The 14,995-nt window shown below is 45.4% G+C and overlaps 1 protein-coding gene across 7 annotated transcripts in view; it reads right to left on the reverse strand.

Moving 5' to 3' along the window:
- STXBP5L (syntaxin binding protein 5 like) overlaps nt 1–14,995 on the reverse strand; it is a 170,059-nt gene that overhangs the window by 58,984 nt on the left and 96,080 nt on the right. For all 7 annotated transcript variants that reach the window (XM_038757591.1, XM_038757589.1, XM_038757586.1 and 4 more), the window contains exons 8-10: nt 8,082–8,205; nt 6,850–6,928; nt 4,206–4,360 (exon numbers count right to left, since the gene is read on the reverse strand). In XM_038757591.1, coding sequence (XP_038613519.1) covers nt 4,206–4,360; nt 6,850–6,928; nt 8,082–8,205 — 358 coding nt within the window. The remainder of the gene's footprint in view (nt 1–4,205; nt 4,361–6,849; nt 6,929–8,081; nt 8,206–14,995) is intronic.

The following is a 14,995-nucleotide window of genomic DNA, read 5'->3' on the forward strand; positions in this document are numbered from 1 at the left end:
TTAGCGGAAAGAGGCTGGGCTTGGGAGTCAGAGGTCATGGGTTCTAATCCCGGCTCTGCCGCTTGTCAGCTGTGTGACCTTGGGCAAGTCACTTCACTTCTCTGGGCCTCAGTTACCTCATCTGTAAAATGGGGATTAAGACTGTGAGCCCCACGTGGGACAACCTGATGACCTTGTATCTACTCCAACGCTTATAACAGTGCTTGGCACATAGTTCGCATTTAACAAGTACCAACATTATTATTATTATTATTATTATTATTATTATTATTATTATTATTATTATTATTATTATTAAAGTAGGCCAGGACCCATGTCTCAAACTAAATGCCCACATGTCCAGGGTTATAATAGCCATCCCATCGCTTGGGGTTCCCAAGTGGTAAACGGCATCATCTTGGGCATCGCAGAAGTCATTGTGGTGGGAGGGGGGATTTAATTAATCATTCAATCTATGGTAAATCTTGAGTGCTTACTGGGTGACAGCACTCTACTAGAACAGTGCTTGGACCATAATAAGTGCTTAACAAGTACTATTATTATTATTACTACTAAGCACCAGGGAAAATACAACAGAGTTGGTAGCCAGGTTCCCTGCCCACAGAAGCATACAGTCTAAAGGAGGAGAATAATATTACAAGAAATTCTGGATCTGTAATAATAATGCTAATTATTATTATGGTGTTTGTTAAGCACTTACTACATGCCAAGCACTGTGGGGCTCAGGGTGATGGGGATATCAAGTAATAATAATAATAATAATTGCGGTATTAATATGTGCTTACTATGGGTCAAGCGCTGTTCTATGTGCTGGGGAAGATACAAAATAATCAGACCAGATGCAATGCCTCTCCCACACAGGGCTCACCACCTAGGCAGGAAGGAGAATGGGTACTGAATCCCCATTTTACAGACGAGGTAACTGAGGCCCGAGAAGTGAAGTGACTCGTCCAAGGTCCCACACAGGAATATGGCAGAGCTTGGATTAGAACCCAGGTCCTCTGATTCCCAGGCCTGCGCTCTTTACAGATCCAAGTGAACAGGCTACGCGGAAGGGAGAGCAAGCAGGGGAAATGAGGGTTTAATTGGGGAAGGCCGCTTGGAAGAGGTGCGATTTTTATAAAGGTTTGAAGGTGAGAAGAGCGGTGGTGTGTCACATATGAAGAGGGAGGGGGGTTCGGGCCAGAAGAAGGACAAGGCAAGGAGTCGGCGTAGGGCCAGTGGTACAGTGAGTAGGTTAGCACTGGAAGAGTGAAGCGTGTGGGCTAGGTTGTAGAGCGCTTAATAAATGCCATTATTATTAGTAGTAGTAGGAAATCAGTGAGGTAAAATAGAAGGGGGGAGCTGATTGAATCTTTGAAGATGATGGTAAGCAGTTTCTGTTTGATGAGGAGGTGGATGGGCCACCCCTGGATGTTCCTGAGGAGTGGGGAGACGTGGACTAAACATTTTTGTTTAGAAAAACCATCTGAGCAGCATAACGAAGTGAAGACTGGAGTGGGGAGAAACAGGAGGCAAAGTCAGCTAGGAGGCTGCTGCAGAAATCAAGGCAGGGTATGATAAGTGCTTAGATCTGCATAGTAGCAGTTTGGATGAAGAGGGAACGGGTGGATTTTAGTAATGTTGTGGAGGTAGAACCGATAGGATTTGGTGACAGATTGAATGACAGATGAATTAAGTAATACCAAGGTTACAGGCTTGGGAGACAGGGAGGATAGAGTTGTTCGTCTACAGGCATAGGAAAGACGCGGGGAGGACTGGGTTTGGGTGGGAAGATGAGAAGTTCTGTTTTGGATATGTTAAGTTTGAGGTGTCAGCGGGACATCCAAGTAGGGATGTCCTGAGGGCAGGAGGAAATGTGAGACTGCAGAAGAGAGAGGTCATGGCTGGAGATGTGGATTTGAGATGACAGAGTGTAGAGAGTGAATGAGTCCTTCAAAGGAGTGAGTGTAGCTGGAGAAGAGAAAGGGACCCAGAATTGGGCCTTGAGGCACCCCCACGGAAGGAGAATGGGAAGCAGATGAGGAGCCTGGGAAATAGACTGAAAAGGAGCAGCCAGCGAGATGAGGAGAAAACCAGGAGAGGACAGTGTCAGTGAAGCCGAGGTTAGATAATGTTTCCAGGAGAAGGGGGTGGCCCACAATGTCGAATGAAGTCAAGAGGTAGAGGAAAATTAGGATGGAACAGAGGCCGGTGGATTGGGTGAGAAGTCATTAGTCACCTCAGGGAGGGTAATTTCCGTGGAGTGAAGGGGACAGAAACCAGATTGGAGGGGATCAACATGAGAGCTGGACAAGAGGATGTGGAGGCAGTGGATGTAGACAACTCGCTCAAAGAATTTGGAGAGGAATGGTGGAAGGGGCAATAACTTGAGGAAACTGTGGGGTCAAGGGAAGGTTTTTCTTTGCAGGGGGGAAATCATGGTCTAGAACCCCCTTTCTGTTACCCAGCCATCCAGTTCCCCAAGTGTCTACCAAAGGACATGTGGATGGGAGCCCCTTTAAAATACTGGAGTGGGGAGAAACAGGAGGCAGGGAGGTCAGAGAGGAGGCTGATGCCCTCCTGAGCTCCTTGACATTATCCAAAGCCCCCAGCTCTGAGAGGAACAGCCCCCGGAGGTCACCGCTTCTTCATATGGACACTGCGAGGCGAATCCCCGCATCAGGCAGCGGAGACGGCTGGGCCTCTGGTCTGAGGCACCCCTTAAATCCCCGGGTGGCCCCTCTGGGAAAAGAGATAGCTGAGAGGAAAGAAAGCGGGAAACACGGGCTGGTATGAAGTGTTTTTTTCCTGGCTAGTTTGAGGGATCACCAACGGGCCAAGTTCTGAGGTGAGCTCAACTCTTCCCTGGGGGGAAAGGCAGACTCTCTGGGAAGTCAATTAACATGTTAAGGGTCCCATTCAGGTCCATTTAGAGGACTATTAGTACCACTGACATTACCATTTAGTAAATAACTCTATAATGTACTTACTGCAACTGTTATTTAGCCAATGACACCCTTGTGACCTAGCTGAGTTAATGCATCTCCTAAAGTGTCCAGGAGGAGAGGAAGCGCTTATTTATTTCATTGCCAAAAGGCCCACCGGGAGGGATTTTAATATAGGAAAGCTATTTAAAGATTTCCCGCTCCCTTTGGCTTTCGACCCTCGGAATAGGAAAGAGGGCCAGAAACCAGAGCCCGATTTATGGTGAAGTTACTGAGCTGGAGAAATGACCGAGAATGACGGACGGCATTCAAACGGAAACTAGGGAAGTGGGCGGCTTCAGCTGGCGTGGCCCAGGCCCAGGTCTGTGGGCTATCCGGTAGTCCCCAGACAATTCCTGGCAGCCCCCAGACCCGCCCTCAGCCAGTCCCCTGCTTCACCTGCAGGCCCAGGGCCGGATTTATAAGTTATTTGTGGGCCAGAATCGGGTCTCCCGTCTCTGCTCTACTGAATTTTAGCACCTGCCCTGCACTCAAAATATGCTCAATGAATACCATCATTACTGTGGCTAGTACTACCACCAGAAGTATGGCCTAGTGGATAGAGCATGGGCCTGGGAGCCGGAAGGACCTGGGTTCTAATTTCCAGCTCCGCCATCTGTCTGCTGTGTGACCTTGGGCAGGTCACTTCACGTCTCTGGGCCTCAGTTACCTCATCTGTAAAATGGGGATTAAGACTATGAGCCCCACGTGGGACAGGGTCCAATCTGATTAACTTGTATCTATCCCAGCCCTTAGAACAGTGCCTGGGACATAGTAAGCACTTTACAAATTCCATTAAAAAACCTTTGATTGCATGTTCTTCTGTGTAAGAGTTAGCAACCTACTCTCCCAAGTGCTTAGTTCAGTGTTTTGCACACAGTAAGCATTCGATAAGGACGACTGAATGATGACTGAATCCTGAAACCAGAGATGTGAACTGACAGTGGGCTGACAGATGGATTTTATGCATATGGGCCACAGAACTTCAGATAAACCTTCATGGTTTCTTGAAAATTCAAATCTGGTCTGCTTAATCCCAAAAGGGACAAGGGAGACAAGGCCATCTTTTTCCCATTGGTTCTTTCAGTAGCATCTCATTCTCGTAGGAACCTGGTATTACTCTATCCTCTTTTGATGCGTTCTATTTAAGCTATGACCTTTATCTTTGGTAAAACCACTTCACCGGAACTTTGCAGGAATCAGAGCTTCGGAAGAAGGTACGTCGTTTCTACTTCTTACCGTTAGGGTAGGGCGTTTCACACAGTGTCAGAAACTCAACGATAGGGTGATCCATTTCCAGCACCGTAATCGCTTTCCCATGCATGATGGTCAAACTCGGTCTCCTGCAGGCTTTGTCATAGGAGAGTCCGCCAGAAAAAATGATGAATGGCTCGCTGTCAAGAAAAAGAAATGGAAATGTTTGCAGTTCCTTTTTTTTTTTTTTGCCTCACCGACTTTAGAATCCAGGATTAAAATGAAGATCATAACGGGCAACTTATATACTTCTTCTCCCAAGCACCTAGAACAGTGCTCTGCACACAGTAAGCCCTCAACAAGTATGACTTATTGACTGATTATATCTATGCATACTTGGGGATACTTTAAAAAGAAAGCTCAGCCTGCTGGAATTTGATACCTGAAAAATGTTTGCTGAAATATATATATATATATATATATTTTACAAGCCCACCACCTCTAAGCATCACAACTAAAAATGAACCCATCTAAGACCAAACACCTCTAAGGCGTGTTTGCTATCTCCAGCTATACATGGTGAATTTGGCTGAGATTCAAGAACCTACCACTCCTGAACCTATTGATTTATGTACCTTACTGTTCAAATATTTATTCATCGATAGAACTTCATCTGTATTTCCTTTCTCTTCTTCTAATGCGTCGTTATTTTGTATCCATCTTCTCCATAGACTGTAAGCCCCTGGAGGGGAGGGATCATGTCTTTTAACCCAACTGTACTCTGGAGAAGCAGCGGGGTCTAACGGAAAGTGCATGGGCCTGGGAATCTGAGGACCTGGATTCTAATACCGGCTCTGCTACTTGTCTGAGGTGTGACCTTGGGCCAATCAATTAAATTCTCTGTGGCCTCAGTTTTCTCATCTACCAAATGGGGATTCAATCCCTGTTCTCCCTCCTACTGGGACTGTAAAGTCCCTGATGATCCTGTAATCAATTAATCAGTCAATTGTTATTTATTGAGCACTTACTGTGTGCAGAGCACTGTACTAAGCGCTTGGGAGAGTACAATACAACAGAGTTGGTAGACATGTTTCCCACCCATGATAAGCTTATGGTCTAGAGGGGGAGACAGACATTAATATCAATAAACTACAGAAATATTGCACTTACCCCAGCACTTAGCACAGTGCTTGGCACACAGTATTATCATTATTATTATCACTTACTCTTCCAAGTGCTTAGCATAGTGCTCTGCACTCAGAATGTACTCAATACATATTGATGATTATTCCTCTTACTATTATTAGCAGGGAGAGAAGAAAAAGGATGTTACTGCCTCTGTGGCAAGAACTAGAACTCAGGGAGCCCGAGAAGAGCATCGGTTGGGCTAAAATGGCTATTTTCCAACTCACCTGTTGCTGTTTCGAGCCTCTGTTCCAATGAAAAATTCTCCCTCAAGCTCTCTAATTAAGCTAAGTGAATAAACCTAGCCCTAAGCCCACGGCAAACAGTTTTTCGGAGAGCTCTATTTATCTGGCCATTGATTCATGGTGAACCGTTCATTTGCTTTCTCTTAAATCATTTAGTAACCTAATTGAATGCAATGTTCAGCCTTCTTAGCCCTTACATTCCCTAAGCCTCTCAATTTCCTGATGCTTTATCCTCTTATCAGTCAATCATATTTATTAAGCAATTACTGTGTGTGGAGCACTCTACTAAGTGGTTGGGTGAGTATAACAATAAACCGACACATTCCCTGCCCACAATGAGCTTACAGTCGGGAGGACATTCTTACACCAGTATTTAACACTCGTCTGAGGAAACGTGGGTTCCCTTCTGCTGCAGTGTGGTCTAGTGGATAGAGCCCGGACCCGGGGGTCAGAATGACCTGGATTCTAATCCTCGCTCCACTATGTGTCTGCTGTGTGACCTTGGGCAAGTCACTTCACTGCTCCGTGCCTCAATTACCTCATCTGTAAAATGGGGTTCGAGACTGTGAGCCCCATATGGGGGCCGTGGGAGGCCAGGGCCGGCGGAAGCCCGAGGACTCTGGCTCCCAGGAGGCTGGGGGCCTCGCCTGTGACCCTGTATATATGTTTGTACATATTTATTACTCTATTTACTTGTTTTACTTGTACATATTTACTATTCTATTTATTTTATTTTGTTAATATGATTTGTTTTGTGGTCCGTCTCCCCCTTCTAGACCGTGAGCCCGCTGCTGGGTAGGGACCGTCTCTATATGTTGCCAACTTGTACTTCCCAAGCGCTTAGTACAGTGCTCTGCACACAGTAAGCGCTCAATAAATACAACTGAATGAATGAACGTGGAATAGGGACTGTGTCCAATTTGATTAACTTGTTTCTACTCCAGCGCTTAGAATACTCCCTGGCACAGAACGCTTAACAAATGCGATAAAACCAAACCGAAGTAATCACTACAAGACACACCCATGTAAGAATGTAATACTACATTTTTTAAAGTATGGAGCAAATTCATTAGTTTAAACAATTCCTGGGAGAGCAGCCAGATAACATCAATATGTACTATGTAGCTGTGATCCATGGAGAGTTCAAATAGAGAAACTCCAGAAACCTTGGGAGAAAGAAAATGGCCTCTCAGCTTTTCACCTCTCCTTGTCTACCTCTTTAATTCACCACAATCCTTGGAAGTACAGAGGAGGCATACCTGTTTTTACAGGTCTTGTACTCGACTTTCAGAATCGGTTTACAGGATTCAGGTTTTCTTCCATCTCTTTGATTTTTCCCTACGAAACAAAACCACCACATTAAACCTCAATTAAAAATTCTGTCTGTTGCCTTGCGGGGGGGAAAAACATCATTCGGTCGTGTGATCAATCAATCAACCATTCAATCAATCGCATTTATTGAGCGCTGACTGTGTGTAGAGCACTGTACTAAGTGCTTGGGAGCGTAAAACATAACAGAGTTGGTAGACACGTTTCTGTCCACTATGAGATGCAAATAGGAAATTATGCCTTTGTCAAAATAGCTGGTAATTAAAGGTAATCCCAAAGGCAAAAATGGGATTAGATGAGATCTTAAGGAAAACAGAGCAGAACGTTCTACTTTGGATAGGGGAACGAGCTGAGGCCTGGGAGGACCTGGGTTCTAATCCTGTTCTGCCAATTGTCTGCTGTATGTGTGGCCAAGCCACTTCACTTCTCTGGGCCTCGGTAACCTCATCTGTAAAATGGGGATTAAGACTGTGAGCCCCTTGGGGGGCATGGGCTGTGTCCAACCTGGTTAAACTGTATCTATTCCAGGGCTTAGTACAGTGCCAGGCACATAGTAAGCACTTAAATACCAGATTCTTATTAACATTATCTACCCCAGGTCTTGGCAGAATGCTTGGCATATAGGAAGCGCTTAACAAACACCATCATCATGGACTGTGTCCAAGATGGTTAGCTTGTATCTACCCCAGGGCTCAGTACAGTGCCTGACGCTTAACAAACTTAACAAGCAAATGCTTAACAAACACTTAGAGAAGCAGCGTGGCTTAGTGGAAACAGCATGGGCTTGGGAGTTACAGGACGTGCGTTCTAATTCCAGCTCCACCACTTGTCTGCTGTGTGACTTTGGGCAAGATACTTAAGTTCCCTGCGCCTCATCTGTAAAATGGGGATGAAGACTGTGAGCCCCGCGTGGGACAACCTGATTACCCCGTATCTACCCCAGAGCTTAGAACAGTGCTTGGCACATAGTAAGTGCCTAACAAATACCACCATTATTAAACACCATTATTATTATCTACCCACCCCAGGGCATAGCACAGTGCCTGGCACATAGTAAGCACTTAACAAATGCCATCATCATCATCATCCGAACATACCGAACTTGGGGCTACGTCACAATTGAGAATCCATCGGTCGTTCCAAGAGACAAGGCCTGCCTTACCATGTGGAATTGTGGTCTGAAACGGTCTGCTTGGGCTCTTCAGGTTCCACAGAGTCAAGCTGCCATCTGAATGGCTGCACATGAACTGTTTGCCCTCATGGTGCCAGGCTACGGAATGGATCGCCTGAAAGGAGAACGGGAAGAAGAACGGAGCTAAAAGATCGCAGTAGCGTTGCCGGACCAGTCATGGAAACTGTTCGGGGCCAATAAGGGTCCATGGCCCTTGTGAGCCCCACGTGGGACCACCTGATTACCTTGTATCTACCCCAGCACTTAGAACAGTGCTTGGCATATAGTCAGCACTTAACAAATACCATCGTTATTATTAGGGGACCTGTTTAGTAGAAGGAGCCAATGAGTGAGAATCAGTCATCATCCTGGTATTTAATGAGCACTTCATTCATTCATTCAATCATATTTATTGAGCGCTTACTGGGGGCAGAGCACTGTACTAAGTGCTCAGGAGGGTACGATACAACAGATTTGGTGGACATGTTCCCTGCCCCACATGGCGCTTTGGGTCTAGAGTGGGAGACAGATATTTAATATGAACAAATAATTTCTAGTATGTAATTTATAATACAGTCCATTTTTAAAATGGGTCCTGTTAAGCGCTGACTGTATGCCGGGCTCTGTACCAAGCGCTGGGGTAGATACGAGTAATTGGGTTGGAAACAGTCCCCATCCCACTGGGCCTCAGTTAGAGGGAGGATGATTCAATCCTCATTTTGCAGATGAGGTAACCGAGTCACGGAGAAGTGACTTGCCCGAAGTCAACCAACAGACAAATGGCGGAGCCGGAATTAGAACCCAGGTCTTGTGACTCCCAGGAGGCCGTACAGCTTCCCGATCGACAGGTGGTATGACATTAGTTTGAGAGGCAGGGTTGCAATTGTGTCTAACAACTCTATTATACTGTCCTCTGCTAAGTGTTAGTCCAGTGCTCTGCGCTCAGTAGGCGTTCAATAAATACGACTGATTGACTACGCTGATCATTACTGGCTTGCTTCGGGTCACTTACCCTGTCTGAATAGGCAAGGCTCCATTTTGAAATTGGCCCAAAAACCCGCGCCTTCCTTTACCTAACGACTTTCCGGGGGTGAGGTGAGAAATAACGATACTGATGTGCCCGTCTGTAAGCACCACAACCTCCTAGCATAAAGCTGCTTCCTCAGATGTCTTAGTTCATTCTTCATTCTGCTGCCCGAATCATTTTTCTACAAAAACTTTCAGTCCACATTTCCCCGCTCCTCCCCTCTAGACTGTAAGCTTGTTGAGGGCAGGGAATGTATCTGTTTTGCTGTATTGTACTCTCCCAAGCGCTTAGTACAGTGATCTGCACACAGTAAGCACTCAGTAAATTCGATTGAATGAATGAATTCTCCCGGGGAAAATAGAGGGCAGGATTCCAGGAACAGGAATCCTGGAAGGGGACGAGGCGGTGGTGCTTCTCTTCGGCAAAAAGGGAATTCAATCCTTAGACTGTGTGCCCCATGTGGGACCTGATTACCTTGTATCTACCCCAGCGCTTAGTACAATGCTTGGCACATAGTAAGTGCTTTACAAGTACCACAGTTATTACTATTATTTGTTACAGAATCAGTCTATCAAAAGCGTTTACTGAGCACTAACTGGTGTGCAGAACACTGTACTCTGTGCTTAGGGGAGTACAACCTAACAGAGTCGACTGACAGGTTTCCTGCCTACAAGGAGCTTACAGTCTCGGGGGGAAGACAGACAGGAAAAAAAATCACAGCTACATCCACGGCTGAGGGTGGGGTGAATAAAGGATGCAAAATTAAGTGCAAGGGTGACACAGAAGGGAGAGGGAGAAGAGTCGAACCCTAGTCTGCGTCCTACCTATGGCCTGGAATGCCCTCCCTCCTCACATCCGCCAAACTAGCACGCTTCCCCCTTTCATTCACTCAATCATTCAATCATATTTATTGAACGCTTACTGTGTGCAGAGCACTGTACTAAGCGCTTGGGAAGTATAAAATTGGAAAAAAAGACTTCTCACAAATCCTCTCGATATAGACAAAGCCCTACTGAGAGCTCACCTCCTCCAGGAGGACATCCCAGACTAATCCCCCTTTCTCCTCTGCTCCTCCTCCCCTCCCCATCGCCACAGCTCACTCCCTCTGCTCTGCCCCTGCCCCACAGCACTTGTGCATATATGGACATATTTATTATTCTATTTATTTTATTAATGATGTGTACACATCTATAATTCTAATTATTTATATTGATGCTATTGATGCCTGTTAACTTATTTTGAAGTCTGTCTCCCCCCTTCTGGACTGTGAGCCCATGGATTGACAGGGATTGTCTCTGTTGCTGAGTGGTACGTTCCAAGCACTTAGTACAGTGCCGTGCGTACAGTAAGCACTCAATAAATACGATTGAATGAACAAATGAAAGGAAATAAAGACAGTGGGGGAAGGCTTCTAGGAGGAGATGGGCTTTTCATAAGCCTCTGAAGGGGGGAAGACTGATCGGCTGTTGGCTATGAAGGGGGATGGGCTGCCACAGAAATTTGAGATGGCAACTGGCTCCTGCTTGGTTCACTCATTGAATTGTATTTATTGAGCGCTCACTAGGTGCAGAGAACTGTACTAAGCGCTTGGTTGTGGGTGTGGAGGCTGTGACTCGGTCCCTACATTTACATTGCCCTTTTCCAATTTGCTCCTCCTTCTATTGTCCCCTGGAGTGCTCCTACAGTAACACAACGTTGCCTTTGGGAAAGCCATTCAATCAATCCATCGGTGGTAGGTTTTTTTGTTGTTGTTGTTCTGTTTTGTTTTTAATGGCACTTATTCAGCGCTTACTATATGCAAAGTACTGTTCTAAGTGCTGAGGAGGTTACAAGGTGATCAGGTTGTCCCATGTGGGGCTCACAGTCTACATCCCCATTTTACAGATGAGGGAACTGAGGCCCAGAGAAGTGAAGTGACTTGCCCAAAGTCACACGGCTGACAATGGCCGGAGCTGCGATTTGAACCCATGACCTCTGACTCCAAAGCCTGGGTTCTTTCCACTGAGCCACACTGCTTCCCTATTGAGTGCTACAGCGTAGTGGACAGAGCTCAGGCCTGGGAGTTGGAATGTCATGTGTTCTAATCCCGGCTCTACCACTTGTCTGCTGTGCAGCTTTGGGCAAGTCACTTCACTTCTCTGTGCCTCAGTTCCCTCATCTGGAAAATGGGGATTAAGACTGTGAGCCCTATGTGGGACAGGGATTGTGTCCAATCTGATTTGTTTGTATCCACCCCAGCACTTAGTAGAGTGTCTGGCACACAGTAAGCACTTAACAAATACCTTTATCATTATTATTACGTGCAGAACACTCTTTGAAGTGTTTGGGAGAGTTCAATACAAGAAAATAAGCAGACATGATCCCTGCGCATAATGAGCTTACGACAAGATTGCACGATGTGGACAGAATTTCCACTCAACCTTCCTCGTCCAGGTTTGCTGGTTCCAAACTTTCCTTATGCTGATATCACTTTTCATTCAGAGCTCTGCACAGAATAAGTGCTCAACAGAGACCCCTGACTCACTGATTGATTATTTTTCAATCTGTGCTGCTCACCCCTCTCCACCAGGCAGACTTTTAAATCTCCTACAGATTTTAACCGGATTTAGCTCGGTGAGGGAAGGAAACTCAAGGTAAGCCCAGAGGAAATGTATGAAACACTCAGTTACAATTCCTATTAACATGCTCTTTGGTAAACGGAAATGGCATTTCACAAGAAAAAATAAATGCTTAGTTGCGTTCCCGGAGCTCTGTTCTTGTTTTCAGGATTTCCTTTTCTTGTTCTTTTACCCCTCTCCCAGTAGGTTAGGCCAAGGAAAATATCCCCATTTGCCTTCTTAGGGATGAAATATTCATTCTTCAGTGATTATGGCTGATCTAGACTGTGAGCCCACTTTCTAGACTGTGAGCCCACTGTTGGGTACGGACCATCTCTATATGTTGCCAAATTGTACTTCCCAAGCGCTTAGTACAGTGCTCTGCACACAGTAAGCGCTCAATAAATACGATTGAATGAATGAATGAATGATCTGGGTTCGGATATTCTTTAAAGCTGAAAAATTCCTTCCACAAATGATTTTAATCCGGATAGTGACAAAATCAGTTTCCAATCCAGGTAAACATCACCATAAGCACGATCTATGAAACGTGAAATACCTGGAAACTATTACGACAACTATTGCGGCTTTCACTTCTCCTTCCTGGCTCCTCAACAGGATATGGCGTTGGAGAGGTAAAAATGGTCATTTCGAGATAATTATCAGATTTGAACTTGTTTCCTCATTTGAACAAGATTTGGCTTAAATTTAAAACAGTTCAAAAATCTCATGCTTTCCGGGAACCTTTGTTTGATTCATGACCACATCTGCATAGCAACAACCGCTTCAATAATTTCTTCCCGTCCCACAACAGAGATACCACCCCACATAATGAAACTTCCATAAAGACACCCAGAAAGTATATCACTCTGACTTGCTCCCTTTATTCATCTCCTCTCCTGGCCCCACAGCACCTAAATCCATACCTGTCATTAATTTATTTTCTATTAATGCCTGTCTCCCGCTCTAGACTGTAAATTCACTGTGGCCAGGGAATGTGTCTGCTTATTGCTGTACTGTCCTCTCCCAAGCGCTAAGTACAGTGCTCTGCGCACGATAAGTGCTCAATAAATACGACTGACTGCCAGTAACCTCCCATATTGTTTACACGACCTGTGTAAACCCAGCGAGCAAACATCTCCCAGACATGTCATTAGAGTAACAAAATAATTCTTCTCCAAAGCCCCACCCATGTCCATCTTGCAACCGGACACAAAATGTTTTCAGCTGACGGAGGCTATGGACTCAGCCGAGGCCCTAATCAATGTAAGACTTCATTTTAATAAAAATGGCAGCATAATTGGTTTAATCATGTTTAACGATGGAAGCCAGATCCCAATTCTAATCTGGAGGAAGCATGGGGAAGCGTCTCTCCTGTGATGAATGACTCGCTCCTGTCTTCCTTTTTCCTGGATTTTAAAATCTGCCGTATATTTTCCCAAGTGATGGAAAATTGGCAGAGCTGAAGAGCCACAGAGGTCTCTGGGCGCTTGGAGGAGATTATGGATGAGAAGCAGCATGATGTAGTGAATAGAGCCCGGGTCTGGGAGTTAAAAGGTCATTGATTCTAATCCTGGCTCTGCCACGTCTGCCAAGTGACCTTGGATAAGTCACTTCACTTCTCTGGGCCTCAGTTTCCTCATCTGGAAAATGAGACTGTGAGCCCCACGTGGGACAGGGACTGTGTCCAACTCGATTTGCTTGTATCCACCCCAGCGCTTAGAACAATTCATTCCTTCATTCATATTTATTGAGCGCTTACTCTGTGCAAAGCACTGTACTAAGTGCTTGGGAAGTACAAGTCGGCAACAATTCTTGGCAAACGGTAAGTGCTTAATACATACTATCGTTATTATAAAAAGGGATAGGCCTACTCGCTCTGATCGAGGAGCTCACTGAAGAATAATTTCTCACCAATTGAGTGGATGTTTGTTTTGATTCGTGTTCTGAAGATGAAAGTTAGGCACACCCCCTAATCGAGTCCAGTGCCTGAGGATGCTTGATTTGGAAACAAATTACAGTCCTCAAGACCTGCTTTAATTCCGATTTCCCCCAGAGAGATACCATCAGAGTAAACATGAACGTGTATAAAAAGCAGATTATTTCCCAGCTACCTACTCAATTCCTTCCCTGGAACTTAATCTACTGCACCCGGTCCTGACTTTCAACTTCTTCCATGCGTCCCTCTACCCGCTTCAATCAATCGATCGATGGTATTTATTGAGCTCTTGCTACATGCAGAGCACTGTACTGAGCGCTCGGGATTGATTGATTGGGAGAGTCCAATACAACAGAATTCACAGACTCTTTTCCTGCCCATAACGGCTTACAATCTCCCCATCTCAGAGAAGGTCTCTTATCCAGGGGACCTCGATATTTCTCATAACCTCTTTTTTTTCATGCTACTGGTTAAGCACTTTCTTATGTGCCAGGCACTGTACTAAGCGCTGGGGTAGATTTAGGCTTATATCCCTTCTCTCCCATATCCCAGGCTATCCTTTCTCGGACTGCCTGCTTTCCTTATAATCAGAATAATAATCACTGTGGCATTTTTAAGCACTTCCTATGTGCCCAGCACTGTACCAAACAGCGTGGCTCAGTGGAAAGAGCTCAGGCTTTGGAATCAGAGGTCAAGGGTTCAAATCCAGGCTCCGGCACTTGTCAGCTGTGTGACTTTGTCAAGTCACTTAACTTCTCTGTGCCTCAGTTACCTCATCTGTAAAATGGGGTTTAAGACTGTAAGCCCCCGTGGGACAACCTGATCACCTTGTAATCTCCCCAGAGCTTAGAACAGTGCTTAAGTAAATGCTTAATAAATGCCATTATTATTATTATTGTTATTATTATTATTATTTAGGCTTATATCCCTTCTCTCCCATATCCCAGGCTATCCTTTCTCGGACTGCCTGCTTTCCTTACAATCAGAATAATATTCATTGTGGCATTTTTTAAGCACTTCCTATGTGCCCAGCACTGTACCAAGCAGCGTGGCTCAATGGAAAGAGCTCGGGCTTTGGAGTCAGAGGTCATGGGTTCAAATCCCGGCTCCGGCACTTGTCAGCTGTGTGACTTTGGGCAAGTGACTTAACTTCTCTGTGCCTCAGTTACCTCATCTGTAAAATGGGGATTAAGACCGTGAGCCCCCCGTGGGACAACCTGATCACCTTGTAACCTCCCCGGCGCTTAGAACAGTGCTTTGTACATAGTAAGCACTTAATAAATGCCATCATTATTACCTAGCTCAGGGGGAGATATAAGAAAATCAGGTTGGACACAGTCCC

The sequence above is a fragment of the Tachyglossus aculeatus genome, chromosome 16 (genome assembly GCF_015852505.1).
Source record: "Tachyglossus aculeatus isolate mTacAcu1 chromosome 16, mTacAcu1.pri, whole genome shotgun sequence".
In the NCBI taxonomy this organism is placed as follows: Eukaryota; Metazoa; Chordata; class Mammalia; order Monotremata; family Tachyglossidae; genus Tachyglossus; species Tachyglossus aculeatus.